This window comes from Mangifera indica, chromosome 5, assembly GCF_011075055.1.
Source record: "Mangifera indica cultivar Alphonso chromosome 5, CATAS_Mindica_2.1, whole genome shotgun sequence".
In the NCBI taxonomy this organism is placed as follows: Eukaryota; Viridiplantae; Streptophyta; class Magnoliopsida; order Sapindales; family Anacardiaceae; genus Mangifera; species Mangifera indica.
The window spans coordinates 13425491-13447626 of NC_058141.1; the positions used below are offsets into that span (position 1 = coordinate 13425491).

General features: G+C 35.5%; 4 protein-coding genes and 1 long non-coding RNA gene across 15 annotated transcripts; 2 read left to right on the forward strand and 3 right to left on the reverse strand.

Moving 5' to 3' along the window:
- Positions 1-514: 514 nt before the first annotated feature.
- LOC123215883 (heterogeneous nuclear ribonucleoprotein 1-like) lies at positions 515-6135 on the reverse strand. 5 transcript variants are annotated; one of them, XM_044636159.1, is made up of 5 exons: positions 5881-6135; positions 5615-5741; positions 5160-5381; positions 3603-4809; positions 515-1143 (listed from the first exon to the last, which is right to left on the reverse strand). In XM_044636159.1, the coding sequence occupies exons 3-5, from the start codon at positions 5379-5381 to the stop codon at positions 1130-1132; spliced, it is 1443 nt and encodes a 480-aa protein (XP_044492094.1). In that variant the 5' UTR covers positions 5615-5741; positions 5881-6135; the 3' UTR covers positions 515-1129. The 5 variants fall into 5 exon arrangements, with proteins under 5 accessions (XP_044492094.1, XP_044492091.1, XP_044492093.1 ...); XM_044636156.1 differs by having other exon boundaries at positions 5160-5386; XM_044636158.1 differs by having other exon boundaries at positions 5615-5747.
- A 1446-nt stretch (positions 6136-7581) lies between these two features.
- Positions 7582-8248, forward strand: LOC123215222. The gene is made up of 2 exons (XR_006501986.1): positions 7582-7762; positions 7847-8248. It is a non-coding gene; the product is annotated as an uncharacterized LOC123215222 (long non-coding RNA).
- A 2043-nt stretch (positions 8249-10291) lies between these two features.
- Positions 10292-14958, forward strand: LOC123216484 (protein MAIN-LIKE 2-like). Of its 4 annotated transcripts, none has more exons than XR_006502222.1 (8): positions 10295-10507; positions 10815-10928; positions 11023-11667; positions 11768-11935; positions 12021-12410; positions 12497-13526; positions 13934-14011; positions 14370-14958. XR_006502222.1 is itself a non-coding variant. In XM_044636892.1 (6 exons), the coding sequence occupies exons 2-6, from the start codon at positions 10833-10835 to the stop codon at positions 13445-13447; spliced, it is 2250 nt and encodes a 749-aa protein (XP_044492827.1). In that variant the 5' UTR covers positions 10292-10507; positions 10815-10832; the 3' UTR covers positions 13448-13781. The 4 variants fall into 4 exon arrangements, 1 of the variants encoding a protein (XP_044492827.1); XR_006502221.1 differs by having other exon boundaries at positions 14411-14958; XR_006502220.1 differs by lacking the exon at positions 14370-14958 and having other exon boundaries at positions 13934-14195.
- Positions 14959-16087: 1129 nt separating this feature from the next.
- Positions 16088-18862, reverse strand: LOC123216489 (probable serine/threonine-protein kinase WNK11). Of its 4 annotated transcripts, XM_044636899.1 has the most exons (4): positions 18160-18183; positions 17494-17997; positions 16539-16951; positions 16088-16346 (listed from the first exon to the last, which is right to left on the reverse strand). In XM_044636899.1, the coding sequence occupies exons 1-3, from the start codon at positions 18166-18168 to the stop codon at positions 16556-16558; spliced, it is 909 nt and encodes a 302-aa protein (XP_044492834.1). In that variant the 5' UTR covers positions 18169-18183; the 3' UTR covers positions 16088-16346; positions 16539-16555. The 4 variants fall into 4 exon arrangements, with proteins under 4 accessions (XP_044492834.1, XP_044492835.1, XP_044492836.1 ...); XM_044636900.1 differs by lacking the exon at positions 18160-18183 and adding an exon at positions 18712-18862 and having other exon boundaries at positions 16088-16951; XM_044636901.1 differs by lacking the exon at positions 18160-18183 and adding an exon at positions 18712-18850 and having other exon boundaries at positions 16088-16951; positions 17494-17990.
- A 1208-nt stretch (positions 18863-20070) lies between these two features.
- Positions 20071-22075, reverse strand: LOC123216487 (splicing factor ESS-2 homolog). Its single transcript, XM_044636894.1, has one exon. It carries the CDS (start codon positions 21893-21895, stop codon positions 20366-20368), a length of 1530 nt encoding a protein of 509 aa, XP_044492829.1. The 5' UTR covers positions 21896-22075; the 3' UTR covers positions 20071-20365.
- Positions 22076-22136: the final 61 nt, after the last annotated feature.

Genomic DNA, 22136 nt, shown 5'->3' on the forward strand with positions numbered 1-22136 from the left:
GAACAGGCTGTAAAGGTTGAAGTTGACTGGTAACAACCTTTATGGAGAAGATTCAAATAAGAAAGCAAAACATCATCAGTTTTATATTCCCACTACACCATTATGAATGCATAGTTTAACACAGAGTGATGCAAGCAAAATGGTATAAAAATGACTATTTAAGGACCACAGACTAGACGGAAAAATTAAATGAGACTTGAAAGCCTAGATGCCAATTAATGGGATCCTTACATTCAACAGACACAACTCAAATGTTGATAGAATAACAAGTAACACAATAATTGCCCGTAGCATACATGATTCAGCAAATAGCCATGTGTATGGAGATTGCACCGCAAAGTGAAATCCATAGCCTGGTGGGTTCAACTCAGTTTACCAAATTGATAACTATATAGAATCAAATAGTAAACTTTTATAAAAACAATTTAAAGAATAATAAAATCTAACACAACTTTCAGTCTGAAACTACTTCAAGCTATACCCAGAATCAATTCAAAGAGTACTTCACAACAAATGAATTTTCAACTTGTTGCATAAGATATTTTGATTGAGAAAGAATGAGAATATTGGAAATTATTCAGAGGGACCTGCATCCCCTTAATGTTTCACACTAGTAAATCAACAAGAACCTCAGGTACAATCTACTGTGAAACAAACCCAAATAATGGGACAATGAAAAAACAAAGCATATCCAACAAAAACCCACAACTTTGCCAGAGCCATTTTAGAGCATAAAAATCTAAAAAAGAAAAAATAATAGTCTATATCGTTACGTATTGCTGCCTCACTGGAGATGCATAATACATTTCTGACTATATGCCGCAATCTGATATTACATCTCACTCAAATACCAAAAACTAAACACCTAAAATGGTAACTCAATGCTCAAGCCTTAACACAAAATCCTTTGTAACTTCTATCAATTCAAAACTCAAGCCTTAACACAAAATCCCTTGTAACTTCTATCTCTAAATTTAATTCTTCAAAACAGGCACACCAGTTAGCTCTAGATGACCAACTTTCTCCTAACTGAAACATATTAACGATGAGGATGTGGGAAATTCACAGTTCACCTGCTTCACAGTAATATCTTTCACCTATAGTGTTGAGATGGCCAAATTGTTCCTCCCTAGGTAGCAATTCCTGTGGCAAGGACAAAAACAAAAGTCAGCATCAGAACAAGATCAACAATTAGTTGAATTAACTGCCAAGTTCGAAAAAAAATATAGCATAAGCAATTGCCACCACAAGAAAGTAACAAATAAAGTGGCTACACAGCACAAGTACGAGCATTACAAATCAACAGCAAAAAACATAACTAGCAAAGAAAATCACTGATATACTAATGAACTAAGCTTCTGCTCATTGTTAAGCACAGTAACTCATTTATGCGATCAGCTGATTCTCAAAGTTACATTGAGGGAAACAACTGCACCTAGAAGAGGACAAATCATAAAGGATTCACACTTTTGCAAAGCAAAACAAGGACATTGAGCAAATGATGATTTACTAAGCCAACTTGTAATAATTCTAGAGAAACCTGAGAATTATCTGAAAGACTGTTAAACCACACATGAAGAAAAATCTTGCAAACATCAACTCTCAAAAGATTTTGGAAATGTAATTTTGCATAAGAGACTAATTGGCTAGACAATTGAAGGTTATCTATTTCTTCAGAAGCAGGCCTGACCATTTCTTCATATTGAATTAATACAAAACTTACATTCTGCAATTTCATTATGATGTGGAAGTCCTCTTCTTCCCAGTCCTGGTAAAATACAATAGGAAAGCAACAATTTTGGAAAAACCAATAATTACGGACAAAATTGTATTTAAGTACTTATTATTTTGTTTAATATTCTCCAAATTTTTAATGGCAGGAAGGGGTCTCGACCAAATATCTATTAGAATTAAGATTTCCAAGCATTAACCAATCTCCACATTATTAGCTTTCTTCTACCTGCCACAACTTCAATAGGGGAAGTTCTTCTCAAAGTTCATAGGCAAGACTTAGACCAAAGACCCAAACAATCCTAATTCACTGTCGCAAACTGAGAGAATCCCAGGATGCAAAGACTCACAAACCGAGTTTTAATAGGTCTTTCCTTGTCAGAATTGTAAGTTTTCAGAAACATTAAACTAAAGAAAATAAAAACCATACCAACTCCACTGTGTCAAAAAGAATATCAAGAACCAGGTCACATTTTAAGGCATATGCTCATACACAAATCCATAGGCATAATCTTATCGACATAGCTACTAAAGAAGGAACATATCCTACATTTTTCTTCCTCTATGCCCCTTCTTAAATGTTCATGAAAGCATCCATGCCAACAGTAACTAGCAAATTTTAGAGTGGACCTGAGCGCACTGAGTTCAATATCACACTTAAGTTGGATACACCAATGGAGTTCAAGGAACAAATTGTTACCCAGGAAAAGACACATCACAGCATCAAATTCAAGGAAAAATTCAGGGTCAGAGCAATATGAAGTGCATGCATTAGAGAGAGAGAGAGAGTGCGTTACTTCTGCAAGGATATATACCGTGTCTTCCTTGTAGGACATCTATAACTCAACCACTCTTGCAACACATTCATACCAGTGTATAACTAAATAGGTAAAAAACTATGATAAAAACCAACCAAATAGACAATATTAGTATATCCAAATTTCTGCTTGCTTGTGATAGTACAACCACTCAAGATCACTTTTATTTAGCTTTGCTTTCAAAGTCATTAACCTAGCAAATTCATTCTTGACTTGTATCTCATACAACTATGGTACAGATATTCATATAAACAATCATCCTTCGTTGATAAATCTGCTATATAGTCACAGCGAGTGGAATTTTCAATTTTAATTCAGAATAATTAACTTATACAGGAAGAAAAGGAAGACGAAGAGGAAGAATACACAGAATGTTTCACAACTCCATCAATCAAAATAAGATAATATTAGAAACTAGGATATATGTAACCAATTCCAAGATGGAAGTTTGGAGAAGAACAGCTTCCTAAGTTTTTAACAGAATTTTAAGAAAATGACCCAAAAAAACATATTTATTGAATCAAGAATACAATAATTTCAATATTTACCTAACACTTTAGCATACAAACGTTAATAATGAGCTTCACAAATACGATTCATTCTTATTAATATATATTACCGGAGCATCATCAGCTAAACTACACTCTTGAAAATCGTACTTCTAGAATGATACACAAAATAGTGAACTGAGACAGCAACCTTCAGCAAGAGCAAAAAATTTGATTGTAATTAAACGATGCATGTTAGGATAGCTCCTATAAGAAATGGATACTAAGTTTCATACCTAGGAAGGTTTTCTGCCAATTATACTATGATTTTCCTTCTGTACAAAGTAAACAAAAAGGGCATAAAAGGCTAAAGCTAAATTTTCCATCTTTATTGAAGTTGTCACAGAATCCAGCATAGTTTTCTCACAGAAACATTATTAATATCCATACTGATTCTAAAAGTAATATAAATCTACCACCAATTCTCTATATTTAAAATTCAAAGATGCACAAAAAGGGAGTGGAGCAAGCAGATAAATGAAGATAATGAACAATACACTATTACCTCTATTTGATTGTCTCTTATTAACACTATAACCACCAACAAAACCCGGAGAATTTTTAGCAGAAACATCAGAAGTACCACCACCAAGCCCATAAGCAAATGAACTAGAACCATCTCGCTCAGCTGAAGATGTTGTCCATGTTGGATCCCCATAAACTGAACCACCACCATAAAGGTCCCCCAAGACTGAATCATAGCCACCATTTGATGATGCATATGATGATGTTTGGGCCAAAGTAGTTCCAGCATTTCTTGCATATCCTCCTGTCCCAAATCCAAAATTGCTATCACCACCTCCATACCCAAAATTCACATTACTGTTAGAAACATTATTCCCTCCACCTTGAGCAGAAATCGCTGAAGAGACCCAATTGACTCCACTATTGCCAACGCTACTTCCTCCAATACTTCCACTTCCAGATCCCACATATGCATTGGAACTTGGAGAATTAGTGTTAGCGTTATAATTAAGGGCCCCATTTCCCCACAAATTTCTTGTCACTGAACTGAAAAAAGAGGAATTTCCCCCATTGCCTCCATCATATCCAAGGGGACTAGCAAACCTATTCGTATTTCCAATATAATATGGACTCAGGCCTCTTCCATAACTGATATTACTATTAAAATTTCCACTAGCTCTGAAACTTGGGCCTAAGCCTGGCTCAAAATTCATACCCATCCCATAACCAGAACCAAATGGAGGAAACCCACTTCGACCACCAACAACCGGACTGAATCTAGCATCCATCCTAAGTCCATAGCCCCCAACTGTACTAGGAGTATATCCCTGAGTGTAGCCATTGAACAAGCCATTAACCCTACTCAGACCATAGGGATATCCACCTAGTGGGCTGCGAGTGGGACCAGGTGATAACTCTTTAGGAACTGCTCGCTTAACCTCAACCATTTTACCATTCAATTCATGAAAAGTCTTAAGCAACACCTTGTCTACTGCCTCCTCTGAATCAAAAGTGATGAATCCAAAGCCTCTTGGCCTCTGAGTGTTGTGATCATACATCACCACAACATCAGTAATAGTCCCAAACTGATCAAAGTACTTCTTAAAGTCATTCTCAGTAACTGTGGATGCTAAACCTCCTACAAAAATCTTTCTTGTGCGACCTGGACCAGGAGAACCATGAATGCTGCTACTGTTTCTATTCAACATGCTCTGGTCATCCCTAGGAACAGCCTTCTTTGCCTCAACCTGACGACAAAGAGCTCAGATGAAAACCAAATCCAGTAAAAAGAGATCTACAAGCTCTGCACTCAACTTAAGAGAATAAGATCTAAATAAATTAAAGAAACTGGCATCTTTATTAAATATAGATAAATAAATGCACGAGAAGAGAAGGCATGATTTTTACTCTTGGCCCAATTTGAAATTAGTTGAACACAGAACCAGAATTAAACGAATTCCTGCAATTACAATATCGGTTTATAACTCCTATAATCCAATTCATCTGATACAAAAATAATAATAATAAAGATGAAAAATAACACCAATGATGCTGGCAAACACAAAATCTGAAGGTTCACTTAAGATTAAAAAATTACCATCCTTCCATCAATGCTGTGCTTTTCCTGTATGACAATCTCAGCAACAGCAGGGTCAGCAAAAACAACAAAACCGAATCCACGAGCACGCCCTGTGTTCCGATCCTTCATAATCACTGCCTCGACTACCTCCCCATAATTACTAAAATACTCCTTGAGGCGCTCCTCATTGGTGTCCCAAGATATTCCACCAATAAATAATTTGCCATTATCTGATTGCATCTTTTCTACATAATAAAATTAACAACACACGTTAATAAACAATTCGTAAATGCAAATTACACTAACAGTCACTTCATCCCAGAAGAAAATCCTTTCATAGATAAAAAGACATTCCAATATCGGATCCAATCGGTATTGCACAATTCCATCACCAAACAATCGTCAGAACATGAAATTAGAGAAGATAAGATATAATGCTGATATATAATTAATCAAAGCAACAAAACCGATACCTTTAAGAAATGACAACGTGAAACGCAATTAATTTAAAATCAGTAACAACACAGATATCTTCTGATTCAATTTATAATCGACAGATCCTTCATCGATCAATCAACAAATCCAAAATTAAGCATAGACCTGAAACTACACCAATAAAAATATTCAAAAGCAAAAAAAAATTAGAATATCGAGCAACAAATTCATCCATACAAATTAAAAAAAAAAAAAGGAATTTAATCAGGATCGAAATCCAAATCAAGATGTAGATAAAACCGACCAATTAAAGCAGACCCAGATGCCCAAATCTGTGAGAAAATTAAGATCTGATGAGAGGAGGCATGTTAATCCTCCTCTATTCAACGACACAAGCTCTCTTATCTGTTAGTGTTAATTGAATTTTTGTTGTGATTTAGACAAATGTAAATTCATTCACCAAACAATCTTCAACACAAATACAAATAAATATCCAAAATTGATGTTTGGTTTTTTTAGAGAGAGAAAAGAGAAATGTGATTGAGAGAAGCAAAAGAAGGAGAGAATGGTCTTGTCCTGTAAATATATATATAGAGAAACACATTTTTTTCCATTAAATTTTTTTTATTATAACTTGTAATAGTATTATATAACCATTAAAACATAATTCTAAAAAAATTCATCATCATCTTGTTTCTTTTTATTTTGTTTTTCATATCTAAACAATCCATATACATTGAACATGGATTCATTTCCTTCTGTTAAGTCCAATCCTACAGCATCACCTTCGTATATATTATTCATCTTTATGATAATTATAGAGTAAACTCGTTTATCGTTCCTCAACTATAATTAATTTATTATATATCTTTTTATTAGTTATTTTATATATAAAAAAAAAACTTAATAATTTAATCATCTAATGTTTGCGTCTAAAGTGTCAAACATCTGTTAAGGATTCATACATAGTTAGTGGCGGAAGGAAATATACTGACACATTTTATATATATATATATATATATATATATATATATAATGATATATATTAATAAAAAATAATATATGATATATAAATTAGTTTTTTAATATATAATATAATACAAATTTATTTGTAATTGCATTTTTAAAGAAATATAAGTTGGGTTGGGTGGTTAAATAAAAATTAATTTCATGCTACCGGATACAGGTAAGACTAAGGGAAAATATTACCAAACTGGTTCCTGCCTTCCTTCCAAGGAAGCTACTTTGGTCGTATCACATTATCTCTACTCGTACCAGGGGGTCATCTCGTAATTTTGTCATGACAAGGTTAATTTAGACATTTAACTTCATTATCCAGCGGCTTAGGTGAGTGGGTTACATGGTAGGCCTCCAGGCTGCCACCAGTTGGATTGGATGGATGTCGATAATATTCGAGATAGAAGACGAAGGCGTGAATGTGATCACATGTAACACACAACATCAAATGATGCTTTATGTTTCCTTGATTCTCATCACCAAATCGTGTGATTGCTTCAATTTTAGATGTAGGTTTAAGTTTTTTATCAGATGGCATTTGCCTACGCATCGGTACTTTGACATGAGTCGACTTGTATAATATAATGCATCCTATGTCTTGTTGGGACTGATGTGATGTGAATTTTTCTTTTTTAGATAATGTAATTGGCGAATTTTATTATCTATGATCTATTTGAGGGATTTGCATTTTGTTTATGTTGTTTTCTATTGCATGCACTAATTATGGAAATTGAGAGTTAATAATATTGGATTAGCGATTATTATAATAAAATAAAATCTTAATCGGGGAAGGAAACAACATAAATGGTGTGTCTGTTATGCATTATTTAACCATGTGGAAGAAAAATAAATTTGTTAAATCTCTTTTTTTTAACAAAATAGTAAGTCAAAATCACGTGATAAGCACAGCTTCTCTTCCCCCGGTCCAATCAATTTTCTTCCCTCCAAAATTTAAAACCTCTCCACTCCCCACCCACTGAACACTTTTCAAACCCTACCATCTCATTCACATCCCTAATTCTCTAACTCCTCGTGTCCTCTTTTAACCTTCAATTGCGGTGGTCAACCACATCCACCGACCCAATCATGCTCATCGTGCTTCCGGTGAGGTCCACGTCATCTTAGGTCTTGTGTTTCCGTCGGATCCCATCCAAAGGCAACAACGGCAGGTAACTTAATTATTGTTAATTAGTGAGAGTATTTGTTCAGTTTTTCAAAAAAAATTTAAGTTTTTGTTATTTGATTGTGTGTAGAAATGGTGATATTATAAAATCAAGTAAGGATACAAGATATGTGCTTGAGTCTGCAGAGACTCACGATGGGATTAAGCATCCAAGCTGGACACTGCCAGATCTGACGTCGTTTCAAGCAAAAACTTGGAGATGACGCTAATGAGATGGTAATTTAATTATGATTATTATTTTCAGATGCCGATGGATCATGGTTAATTTGATGCTTAATAATTGTGTTTGTGTTTGTCATAAACTAAGAGATCTATAAGTAATTAAGTTAAATCTGCGTTTGAAATGAAGTGTTTATGTAAATTTTTAGAACTTTGTATGCTTTATGAGATTTGTTATTGTTTAAGTTCAATCTTATGGAAAATTTAAGGCTACACATTTTGAAAATATTAATTGAGTTTTAAGTTTGGAATCTATTGTGAATACTACTGAAGCTGATTTTTAAGTTCTAATGCATATAATGGATTCCTTTCTTGTCTTCTAATTGCTGGTGTGTGGGCAGATTGATCTTGTTGATGAAGTGATTTTGAATGTTACTTTTTTATTTTGCAAAGCTTTCTTTCATCACTCTTCAACAGTGCTGCTTCCTGGGGTGATATGATTCTTAATTGGAGAGTAATCGAATTTGAATCGAGTTTTAAACTTAATTTGATATTAAAATGACATTGTTTTTAATATATATTAGTCAAAACGATATTGTTTTAATTGATTTGTATCAAAATTTTTAGAGTAGTAAACTTTACTAGTCAAATACTTCTAAAGTTTAAATTCAAACTCAAAAATATTAAATTCTCAAGTTTAAACTCGAGTTTGAACTCATTTGAGTTAAACTTGTTTTAGATTTGTTTGAACTAAATTTAAATTCAAACTCAAATAAATTTGATTTGAATCTACTGGTGGGCATGACTAGTGGCTCAATATTTTAAGGCAAATGAAGAGCTCATCTGTAGTTGAAAAAGCGGCTTTGCTTCATCCTTGGCCATCGGTATTAAAAGAAAAGGCAATAAAAACAGCCTATAAGAAAAAGGAAAGCATCGAATTCCTTTACAATTTTTCAATTATAGTTTCTCACACTTTTCTATGGCATAACTGCTGGCGCTTAGAGCCCTCAAAAAGTCTCCATAATGTTTTGAGCCACATGTTTCACTTGCTTAGGGCAAGATAGGTGGCGGGACCATCTCCTTTAAAATCACTTTTGGTCACAGTCATTTTTTACTCTATGTGCTGGTGCAATGCAACAATTTGTTGATTTTCCTTCTGAAGTTGGATCTATTCACAACATTGAGACACTTGGTTTTTTGGGGGTGTTCCTGATGTTCGTTGGTTACAGGATCCTTTCACACCTACCTTCTCGGCCATGGTGAAATCTGCTTGAAAACAATGAACAAAATTCCTTTTCAATAGTGACACGACTAAAAGCAACGGACATTGCGGTGAAGTTTTGCAGGATCAAATGTTATATATTAACCAATTGAGAATTTTAGTGCACACATTCCATATCTACAATGAAAAACTGGAAATAAAGTTTATTGAATCATCTCTCTTTTCTGTTGTAAATGCTTTTTTACTCTTAAGTGAATTTCATATCGATAAAATACAGAAGCGATTAATTTTGTATATATATATCACATCATTTGGGGATGTTTAGTTTAAATTAGTTAAATCATTTATGAGTTTTTAAACTATCAAGACATATTTTAGGTTGAAAAATTATTAACAAAATTATAATAGATTGTATAGACCATATTTTGACAATAACCAAGGGTTGTCTAATTAGATCAAGATGTTACAAGGCCAATGTTTTTTTTTCTCTTGGAGTTCTTTTGCCATAATTTGTTTCAACAAATTTATTGAGTTCCAAATTCATGATTTCTAGTTGCAACTCTTAACTAATTTTATAAAAAGAAAAAAAATAATAAAAGAGTTAGGATAAAATTAATTTGTTTATTTTATTAGAAATGTAATTGATATTGATAATATTATATATTGTATAAAGTAATATAAATGTTCTTTCATTTTTTAAATTAACATTGATTTTGATAGATAGGTGAAAAAATAGATTTTACAAAATTAAAGGGTTAAAAATTATTTTATTAAAGTTTGGATGAGAAATAATTCTTTGCCCAATTTATTTATTTATGTTAAATGTTTTACCACTTGATAGTATTCTTGCTTAAGAGAATAAAATGTAAATTAATATAAAAAGAAATACTAGAATCATCGTCAATTTTTTTATGTACAAATCTTTTTATTATCATATTAAGAGGTGTAATCAAATTGAATAATGTTTAATTTAATTATTTTTAGATATAATTTATATATTATTTAAATATTTAATTATATACAACGATTGATATATATAATTTCATTGAATAAAAAAGGAGGAATTATGGGTTTCCAAGGCCATTGAGGCTTTGGATTGCTTATAACTAGCGCATTTTAACAGTTCGGGCCGACACGGTGGTGCAAGCTCAAGCCCTTGAAATTTCAGCCACTTGTGTGAGGAATAAGTTTTATTTTTTCGAACGCCAAAACTCATCGTTTATCATTAACTTAACGACGCCTTCTTCGTCGTTTTGAGGGTTTTCAGATTCAGCTCTTTCTCCACTTATCCAGGAACGCGCGATTTCGGTGCTTCTCCGTCGTCGTTTTGTTTAAATCCTTCTAATTAAGGTTAGTTTACTCAATTCCTCTTTCTCATTCCCCTCTCCTCCCTTCTCCGTCGTCGTTTCATTATAAAATTCACTCTGATATCATTAACTCCCTCGTAATACAAACACAAAAGCATACAACATGGTCAAAGTTTCCATTCATTTCTTTCATTTTCCTTCCAGTTTCTTGGCAACCAAACGGACATTTGTCATGACTAAACTTAACCTAGGTTTCGAACTGTTGAGATTTTTTAATCTTCATTTACCATGGTTAAGTTGAGTTACTTTCTTTAAGTAAACATGTTCTCACCGGCTTGCATTTTCGTCAGCTTTGATAATCACCGTTAATGGAAACTTCACCAACAACTAATCCTGGACCGCTTGATCCTTGTGTACTTTATGACCAAGATAAACACGTCTCCTCTGCTGTTTGGGACGGCCAGGTGAATTTTCAATTATTAATTTGTTCCTCTAACATGTAAATGTTGAATTATAGAGGTTTCTGAATATTGTATTTATAATAATAATTATGTGTAGGAGCGTGGTGCACTTAGATGTCATGAACATACTTCAAAGTTAGGAGAGTGGAGGTTGATGCCGAGACAGATTGAGTTAGTAGAAAAAGCTGGATTTGGTTACTTAAGAAAGATTCCTGCAATTAGTTTAGATAATCCGTTGATATCTGCACTGGTTGAGAGATGGAGGCGAGAGACTAATACATTTCATTTCATTGTTGGAGAGATGACTGTGACTCTTCAAGATGTAGCATTAATGTTAGGCTTAGCAATTGATGGCAAACCTGTGATTGGGGTAACGCACACTACTTGTAGTTCAATTTGTCATAAGTATTTGGGGAAAGCTCCGGATTCAAATCATGCGAGTGGTGGGATGGTGAAGCTGAGTTGGTTGAAGGAGTATTTTTCTAATTGTCCTGAAAATGCATTAACTGAAGAAGTGGAAAGGCATACCAGAGCTTATTTGTTGTACCTTGTGGGAAGTACCATATTTTCTACTACTACTGGGAATAAGGTGCCTGTGATGTATCTTCCGTTGTTTGGGGATTTTGAGGATGCAGGAACATATGCATGGGGTGCAGCAACATTGGCATTCTTGTATAGAGCTCTTGGGAATGCTTCTGTTAAATCTCAAAGTACTATCTGTGGGTGTTTGACACTACTACAGGTGATTATTCATGTCTACCTTGAGCAGTGAAGCGACGATGAATTTCTATGTTTACTGCATTTTATTTAATGCTAATGATGATAGATTATGCTTTTTGTAGTGTTGGAGCTATTATCATCTGAATATAGGCCGGCCGAAGCTTCATAGGGATCCCGTCCACGATCATTTTCCATTTGTATTGAGGTGGAAGGGAAAACAGAGTGGCCCAACAATTAATCGAGATGTAATTTTTTACCGTAAAGCATTAGATTCCCTGAAGCCATCTGATGTAAGCTTTAATATCTGTGTAGAATTTATTGTCTAATTTGTTGTTTACAAAAATATTATTCAGTTGGAGCTCACTTGAAATATAGGTGGAGTGGCTTCCTTACAAATATATAGACAGCACAGTAATACCAGAAGATATCAAAAGTACTCTGATTTTGGGGAGATCAAGAACTATGTTGATATGCTTTGACAAGGCAGAAAGACACCTTCCTGATCGCTGTCTACGGCAATATGGCATGCTTCAAGCAATCCCAGAAGATGTGCCACGATGGGTTAGAAAGAGTCGTGGGGTTGATGGTGGGGTGGATTTGTCAGGGAAAATGGAGTCAGAACTTAGTGAATGGTCGGACCGTAGACTTCATGTTGTGGATGATGATGAGAATGCAGATGAAAATGTATACATGCAGTGGTACTTGAGAATTACTCGTAAAGTTGTGGGAAGACCTATCTCTCTCTCATCTGAGTTTCAGAGAACAGTAAGTCTGAATTTAACCAGCTAGTTGACATTTTATTGCTATTGCAAATATATGTTACATATATTTATCTTTTCCTACTTCAACAGATTTCTGGTTTAAGGGACATTGCATACTTAGCAGATACATTCTCAACAAAGGGATTGGATGCTCAACAATATGAGTCCATTTCCAGGATAAGGTGTATTGCAGAGGAGTGTTTGCGGGACCAAGTTGAAAGTCAAGCTGTTGTAACAGCCACCCCAGTTACAGAACTTGGGAAACGGTCAAGGGGTAAAGAAAGAGTGAGAAGGAAGAATTCTGGAAAAAGGAAACGGGATAATTACCCCATGGAAGGTCCTGCAGCTAGTGAGGATGAATCTCAATTATGTGGAGCTATTGTTGAGGTTGATCAAATACACTTACCTCATGCCAGTGTTGATGTTCATCACTTACAGCTCACCCATGCAGTTCGTGGGAGTGATCCACAGATGTGTTTTGATGATGCAGTTGAAAAGGTTGATGACTCAGAGCTCTGTGATGCAGCTAATGAGGTCGATGATTGTCAACTCTATGATGCAGCTAATGTGGTCAATGGCTCCCAGTTCTATGATGCAACTGCAGAGGTCATTGACTCTCAGTTCACTCATGTTGTTAGTGTGGATGATCCCCAAACTGTCAAAGTGTCAGAAGAGGTTGTTATGCAGTCATCTCAGCTTTATGACACATCTAATGATGTTAATGACTCAAAAATTTATGAAGCAACTGACGAGGAGGTCAAGGACTCACAAATGTCACAAATATCTAATGCTACTGATGAGGTTGGGGGAACGCAAATTCCTGATTCTACTGCTGATGCCAACAACTTGCAAACTTATGATAAAAATGCCGAGGTTGATGACTCACAAATATGTGATACAACTGTCAAGCTCAGAGGTACACAGGTTTCTGGTGAGCCTGATACTTATACTGCCAAGATGGTGGAAGAGGTCGTTTCACAGTCATCTCTTGGGACTGTTGAGGATGTTGCAAAGCAGGGTGATGACAACATCATAGCATAAAATGGAAGGCATTTTCATGCACTTTTAGAGAGGCCACCAGTCTCACAACTAATCAAATGCTTTTACATTGTCTGCTAAGGTGATTATTAAATATCTAATCATTATGACAGGAGACTAATATTATCAGTCTTTATAAACACGGTAGTGGCAACCAAAAAAGATTCTTGAAAAAGAATCTGGTGCTTGAAGGTTTCAAGACTGGTATATTTTTGTAACATCTTGTTTAGCTTATTGATATAGTTCCTCTAGTTTAGAGGCAACTGAAAGTAGATTATTTGTGTTATACTCTAGAGATATTTAGACTGGAACGAGTAATTTGTTAATCTTCGCCCTATATAGCCTGTGTATATACATATTTTATGGTGATAACTGAAAATTGTGTCAACTTTAGGACATAAAGGAAATACATTGGATATCATATCAGTATTCTGTTCATGCATTTTTCTTCTGTAGACTCTGACCTACTTGTAAACCTGCATCATGCAGATGATTCAATATGGCTGTCTCACATTCATCTTTCTGGATTATTAGAAGTGCTATTCTGATGTATATCTACGAAAAAAGGTAAGCAAAGGCATTTGAGATTGAGGGCATTTTTAGTATTTGACTTGGTGAAATGTATTTGGTCGAATGACACAGCAAATTGACCGCTTATTAAGGTTTAGCCTAATTGTTGTTAAAGCACATTGCTGATGAAAAATTAGCATAAATCAATTAATGAAAGACCTTTCTAACGATGTTGAATTTATATTAGTCCGATTTACTCTGTTTGAAGGAGAGATAAAAAGGTGTTTAAGTAATGTATTGAATGGTCATTGTTGCCCCTAGAAGCTTGTCTCTGTAAACAATTCTGCGTAGTTTTGAGTAAATTTCATGCCTATATTTATTCAACTTGATTGATTTGATTTGGAGGATACACCAGATTCACCGGGCTTTTTCTTTGATTTTCTGCATCCAAACAAGGTGATCCGACGAAACACACTTAGTGGTCCACAGACATATTTTCTCTGTGAAGAAAAATTTACAGATCCTCGTCTTGCTCAATGATCAACTTTCTACTAGACCGTAGAGTTTTGGATTCAGTGGTTTGGTTGGCATTGTTTCTGCTGTCTTGGAAATGTTCTGCTACCGTAGGCTCCTCTTTAAGGACATAAGTTCAGAAGTATGCATTGCAGTGCCTTCTGCGCCATCTGTAAATGGGCTTTCTGCCTGATCTAGGGTTTTGGATTTTGGACATCTTGTAGTTGGCAAGGCCCCGGAGAAGTCTCCATAATGCATGTAATGTACCTAAACGAGTCTGACCAATCCTTTAAAGCCCGATGTGTGTTAGTTGTTGAACAAAAAGAGCCTGGACGATCAAACGAAGAGGCATCAACGCATGCCTCTTGTGATAGCTTTTGGTAGCTGCATACTGAACCCTTACTCTTCTCGGGATATATGCTGTTAACCATTAAGAACATCATCAACAAAAACAATTATCCCTTGAGCTTATTTTTACACTGTTCTAGATATCTCTAAACTTCAGTTTATTAAAATTAATGAGATATATTTTTTATTTAACCTAAAATGGGTTATTCTTGTGGGAGATGGTAGCTAGGGTTGGATTTGAACCGATTTTATTTAAGTTTGAGTTTAAACTTAAATTCTGTTTGAACAAGTCCGAAATGAGTTTAATTAAAGCGAGTTCGAGTCTGAAGGTTTAACATTTTTAAGCTTAAATTTTAGGGTGTTTAACTTCTGAACTTAAAATTTTTAATATAAAATAATATTGTTTTGATCAATATGTATTAAAACGACATCGTTTCGATTAATATATATTAAAACGAAATTATTTTAATAATAAATTAAGTTAAAAACTTGATCTAAGTTTGAGTTTAAATTAAATCTGAATTTAATTTTTTTAAAATGAGTCAAACTTAAATGCATACGAAGCAAGCGGCTGGGAGCATATTTTTATTGGATCGGCCTAATTTGATCTATATCTCGTAACTCTCAGTGTATGACGAAGAGGGTGAGGCTTACTTTACTTGCGGAAAGATGTTCATTAGTTAGGAACTGAGTTCATTGTTGGGAAAAATCTCATTTTCCAGAAATACTTTTCCCGGAAGTCCAGCAAATTCTTGTGCCACAACTTCTACTCTCTCATTGGATTATGTAATATGAAAATCTCATGAGTTGAACCATTTGAACAAATAAGAATATGAAATTCACATCTTTTTATCGTTTTTTTTTTATTGATTAATAAATTATCATTGTCGATCAATAATACATTTAATCATTAGGTTGAATGGTAGAGTTGAGTTTTAATAGTGAAATATATAAAAGAATATTATGCGTAATATTTATCTTTTTTTTTAATTTATTCGGTATAGTGATTACTAAGTGCAGAAAAAATTGGGAATTGTTACTTGTAAGAAGCAAATTTAATAATATATAATCTAAAATAATAATATTTTTAAAAGCAATAAACAGCATCAGATCATGATCTTTATCGCATAATCAAAATAATGGCTTCGCCCATTCAACTAAGTAAAACAGGATAATTTTTTTTTAATGAAATGTTTGATTTTGAATGATGAAAGAGGTTATATACCGTATTAAGTTAAGTGTACCATTTCCCGTCATAAGGTATAAGCTGAATGGTAACTTAAACGGTTGATATTCAACCATAAACCTATTATCATATAATATATGCACATTTACATAGGTACACGCGAATGTATGGACAGCGGGCTTGGAGGTGCGTATGAACTACAGCACAGCTTACGTGCTTACAACCCAAGCAATACATTCCCCTACAGCTGTGGAGATACATTTAATTAATTAATTATTTATTTATTTTCCAACTTCAAATCCTACTACTGGTTAGGCCCATTGAATTTCTTCCGATGATTTGAACCTGATATCATGACTTCATATCAACAACAGTGAACAGAGACAATACTACCAATCTACTATTTCTGCACTGCTCAGACTAGATGCCGACGAGAAAATATCAATAATAGAAAGTTATGTAGGCCAGAAACATACTCTTGAAACTTTTAGGTTTAGGAAAGAAAGCTGCTTGCTAGTTTTAGTCTTTAGAATTTACCTTCGCTTGATAAGTGATCAAGTAGTTGGGTCAGTCTCAGCATCATCATCATCGGTCAACTCGGAGAAGAAGGGGTCTTTGAGTAGTTCAGAGGCTGATGGTCTGGCCCTTGGCTTTGCAATACACTTCTCTATGAATGTCTTCACCTCTGGATCTTTCACCCTGTTCAGGGCCTGGGGCTTACCTCCAGATGTCACCTTTTTGTATATCTTGGCAACACTGTCACATTCACTATAAGGTATCTCCATTGTCGCCATCTCAAGGAGGCACAGCCCAAAAGAGTAGATGTCCACCATCTCAGTGTAATCTTCCTCGTACAGTTCAGGTGCCATGTACTCTGGTGTCCCTATGATTGAATGCGCTACATGACTCCTTCCCACTATTGCAGCAAGGCCCAGATCACCAATTTTCACCTGTACGGAATGTTTCACCAAACCGTACAAAGTTTGTAAAGAGCATATCAAAAGACTATGCAAGGATTGGTATAAGATAAGGAAAACCAGATAATGTAATGGGATCAAAAACCAACCCATAATAGTCAGTGATGCAACACATTTATCATATTTCTAATACGAGGAGACTGCCTCTGAGACAACATTGCAGTATTTAGAGATAAACTAGGCATACCAGCTTTATTTTCCCACGTTTTGGTCAACAATAATCCAATCATAATACCTTACTCCCTTACCTGACAATGTGAGTCCGTGTATATATCTAGATCTGTTATTATTCATAAAAGGCTGTGTTATACACTTCTCATCTATTAAGTGAAGCTTAAGGATTATTACATCTAACCAACCATCTAATGACTCATGAAGTTGACTAATGATCATACTGTTAAGAAGAACCATGGCCATCCTAATAAAACCTATGGAACTCAAAAAGTAAACAAATATCAACACTCATAAAGATAAGGTTGTTTTAAATTTAATAGAAATTAAAGATGGATAATTACCTGGCCAACATTTCCATTGATGAAGATATTACTGCAATTGAGATCGCGGTGTATAATGCATGGTTCATGTGTATGGAGATACTCCAATCCTTCGAGTAACTGCTTCGACCACTTCTTCAAGGCCTTTATTGATACATGGCGATGCTTCTTCCTGTAAGTTCTCAGGTTTCCTGATGTGCACACCTCAGTGATAAAATTCAATGTGTTATGCTCATCATCCAACCAAACACTGTAACAAACAATGATATACTTGTTCTTCAATGTTCTCAGCAATTTAACTTCTGAGTGAAGCCGATTGATGAGCACTGGATCTTCATTAAAATTTCTCAACCGCACCTGATTCCAGGCCACCTCTATACCTTCCTCCTGATCAAATGCCCTATAAACCTTCTTCACAGCACCAGAACCGAGTAGATCACTGTACCGCCCAAACCGACCAGTAGGATCAACCTCCACAAATGGCTCTCCGTCTTTATCAGACATACTGGGATCTGCAGCTGGCATCTTCAAGATGGAAAAATTATATACAAGAGAAAAACAAAACTCAATAACACACACAAATAATATCTTAAGTAAGTTGACAGACAAAACACGGAATCCGAACTTTGACGCAACAAATCCGGATATTTAATATTGGAAAAAAAAAAAAAAAGGAACAATGTTAACCTCTTTCATATTAAACAGAAATATCATCAATTTGACTGAATGTTTCTACAACAAAAATTAGATGATATATTCAAAGATCTTTATAGGAAACGCGATTCTAGAAATAGCACAAGAAACCGTAAAAAATGAGAATACACAGAGGCTTGCTTTGACTTTCAAAACATGAGCACAGCTAAGTGCGTGTTTTGGAGAAGCGTTGTCGTGTTAATTTTATGTTACCAAACTAAACTGCTTTTTTGAGATGAAAAAAAAAGCACGCAACTACAATTTTAGAAGAGCACTTCAAAAAAGTTTCCACAAAAGCAATTTCGAATGCATCGTAAGCCAAACCACGAGATAGCTTGTGATGATCAGACAACATTACAGAATTTATCAATCAAACAAATTAAAAACAATTCAAATTCTAAGTGTATAAAACAATCGTAGGAAAAAATAGCAAAAAGGGATCAGCGTAGACTTTCGAATTCGCCTACCAAAATAGTAATCCGTAGAGTAGCTAACGTGAATTTCTTATCTAAGTAGATATGTGAATAGATAGTTGAAAGCTAGTACCTTAAAATTGCGAAACCACGAAACGAAACGGAGCGTCAACTCGGTGTTGTTTGTATTGTAAGAGGTTTTGGAGTTAAATTTGAGTTTGTTTTGATAACGCAGAGCTTAAGGTCTGTTTTGAGAAGAAAATGAATTCGAGAGGGGTAGACTGGGGTATTTATAGGTGCCGCGAGAGGAGATTCTGTTTGTTAAAACGGCATCGTTATTGTTGGCTATGGATCCAACACGTGGAATATATGAGAATACAATACAGCTGCAGCGTGATATTGGCCCCCTCAAATCCTCCATCAGGTGACGTCATAATTAATTTTAAAATTTATTGAAGTTTTTATAATTATTTCCTAAAACATATTCAATAAAATTCTGGAATGCCGTTAACATGAAAATCTGAGCTGTCAAAGTAGAGATCTGATCAATACGATGCCCGTGTGATTGTTGAACTGAAGGCACGGTTGCATTTTCTTCACACTCGTGATATGAAGTGTCTACAAACATGGAACCAAGCCTTTACAGAAAACAATTGGGATGCCCGTGCTTGAATCAGAGCTGGGATCATTTTAGAAATGTAATGCAGTCACGGATAAAGATGCATCACAACCTGGATAAGATTGTCAATGTGTGCCTAGCAAGATACGTTAACTCTAGCCTTAATCTTGTAAGTTAGGAGGAAAGACTATTATAAGAATAAAAGCAAAGAGAAATAATAAAAAAAAGAACATATTCAGCAAGAATTTTTCACATGATTTTCCTTCCCTTCAGGGTTCAGAAAAGTCTAGCTAGGTTTCAAAGATCTATAAAGGTCTCAAGAGTGAGGGGCAGAGGTTTCTGTTTCCAGGAATCAGAGCCAGAGAATACAACATGCCATCTCGATCTAACCACTGCATAGCTGTTAAACTCGTCATATACAGATGTAACACTAAAATTCATTCTCCATGCCCTGTTCATGATTAAGCTTCCAATTTATATTTAACCACCAACCTTCCAATTCCATTATTTTTTTTTTGCGTTTAAGCAGAAGGCTGAAAAGTTGTACACTCAAAATTTCCTTTATGGCCTACATAAATCTGTAATAGGTTGGACAGCACAAACACACTACAGCGAAACAACCGGGGTGGAGTTCCAGAACTTACAAGCACAATATGAAATGAAAAAACCAACCCAAATCAGTAGCACAGAAGAGTATGCCCCCAACCTGATAGATAGTGCAAACGAGTACCTTACAATTGTCAATCAAACAAATCAAATTCATTACAGAAAAACAAATATTACTGACCTCTCTGATATCTTGGTTTGACAGCAGGCAACTTTTTTTTTTTCTCATATCAAATGGTGCAAAATGTGCAAGAACAAACTCAGCAATAGAAGGAAAAAATAATGATAACTACTTACAAGTATCATGAAACAACACTTACAGTAGAGTTGGCATTTCTTTACAGGATACAGAGAATTAGAAGTTGGAAACAATGATTTGGTAATTATACACACGTTCTGTCACTCATTTAGCCAAATGTATGAACTTAGCAAAAGAATCTTGAAATGATACACTCATTCATTCCATGTAAAAAAAAGAAGGGATAATTACTCCAGAAATCACATTTAATATTTGCTTAAACTCAAGATATTATCAGTACATCACTAACAAGTGAAAAACAGATCACCAGGGAGGATTGGATCCCTCCCTTACAGAAGGTGACCGAGAACTCATGCTGTCATCTCTTCCAAATCTCGACACACTCCTTCCACCTTTAGGGGTACCCAACACAGAGCTTGAACCTCGGTAGCTGGCACGAAGGGCACCATCAACAGATGATGAAGACTTGGCAATTGCTTTCCTCATGAACTTCTGGGCAGCAGGAGACAGCATCTTGGCACTTGGACTAGCACTTCCCCCGCTATATGGAGACGGCAAAGGTGGCTTATGAAACATCTTTGATCTCTCCCTCAACTTTCTTGAAGCTTCCCTTGACAACTCATGGGCCTTCACATCTCTTGAAGGTGCAATAGGGATCTTAAAATGAGGCCCGTCACCACTACCACCAATATCGATAGGTGTGTCCTCATCATCCAACCTCAATGGCGTCCCTTCAATCTCACCCCATGTAACGAATGGGGATTCATCAACCCCTGGAGCTGGTGATGGCGTCCTAACAAAACCATAACCATTCTCTGCTTTCTTTCCCGATTCGACGTAAAACCTATTTGGCGTCTTCCTCATATCCTCTAAATCATACTTCTTCATTTTATCCCCATCTCTAAAATAAACAGGAGCAGGAGTAGTCCCAGCAACAGGAGAATACAGCACTTCAGCAGTAGCATCATCTTTAGGCCTAGAATCCATAATTTTACCATGAAAACGAGTCTTTGTTTTATTAATTTCCTTAGTTAAACCCTTCAATCTCACTGCCCGTTCTTCCTCAGTCAATGGGGCCTCACCTCGGTCAGATGGATGGTACATCAACAAATTCTTCGCCGTATACTTCCACCCTTCTAAAGTACTTGGTGGTTGATCTGATGTACCATATCCATCTGTAATTCGATCTCGCTTAACATCCTCAATCAAATTATTCTCGCTCTTCTCACCTTCCAATAAAAAAGCATATCTATCTTTTCTCTTCCTATTAACTTTCTCTAAAAGTTTTGAAAAGCTCTCATTATCTTCACTGGTATACCTTCTCAAAAAATCATCTAAATTTAACGACACATCAACCTCACCATTATCATCCCTAGACTCTCCCTCACCAGATAATTCCCCCCCAATTTTCGGAGTTCTAATATCAACATTAAATTCATCAAAAGGAGTAAAATTTCGCGTAAAAGTAGAGCCAGGTGTTTGTGTTCGTGATTCAGTTTTTGCCTCAGAGTTTAGACTAATTACCCTTTTATTACGACGTTCCATGATCTTCAACTGGGCGTCTCGTATCTGGACCGGGTCACCGGTTCTGGTAGCCTGAAGCCATTCATATCGGTCACGAAGCTTAGACAAATCGGGGAAGTAGTCGCGCTCAATGATACTCTCGATCGCCGTGACATACGTGTCTTCATCAAGTACTTTGGGTCGTTTACTTGGTGGAGCTTTTGGAGTACCTGAAGAGGAATTACTGACGCTTTGTAGATTACTTTCTGAATATGAAGATGGCGATGGTAACGAAATGTGACGTGGAGAGCGACCGGGAGAAAGTAGCATCGTTTCGCTATTGTGAAATTTAGGCTAGGGTTAGGGTTCTTTCTTCGGGTTCAGCCAAGAATTCGATTTGGGTAAATTATTACTAATTAATTGAGATAAATTTTGGAGACGACACAGAACAGCACGCTATTAACTGTTTAGCCACGATGTTATACGCTGTCGGTGCAATCGAATATTCGGAATAAGTTGGAGTTTGCAGCGGTGTCCGTATTTTTCGTTTAATTTCATTTATTACCCTTAT

Coding starts and splice junctions, on each gene's coding strand:
- LOC123215883 (XM_044636159.1), bottom strand. CDS start 5,381: ATGCAATCAGATAATGGCAAATTATTTATTGGTGGAATATCTTGGGAC. Junction 4,810..5,159: donor ACAGCATTGATGGAAGGATG/GTAATTTTTTAA, acceptor CTTTGTCGTCAG/GTTGAGGCAAAGAAGGCTGT.
- LOC123216484 (XM_044636892.1), top strand. CDS start 10,833: ATGGAAACTTCACCAACAACTAATCCTGGACCGCTTGATCCTTGTGTA. Junction 10,929..11,022: donor CTGCTGTTTGGGACGGCCAG/GTGAATTTTCAA, acceptor AATTATGTGTAG/GAGCGTGGTGCACTTAGATG. Junction 11,936..12,020: donor ATTCCCTGAAGCCATCTGAT/GTAAGCTTTAAT, acceptor CTTGAAATATAG/GTGGAGTGGCTTCCTTACAA.
- LOC123216489 (XM_044636899.1), bottom strand. Junction 16,952..17,493: donor TCAATGGAAATGTTGGCCAG/GTAATTATCCAT, acceptor CATTCCGTACAG/GTGAAAATTGGTGATCTGGG.
- LOC123216487 (XM_044636894.1), bottom strand. CDS start 21,895: ATGCTACTTTCTCCCGGTCGCTCTCCACGTCACATTTCGTTACCATCG.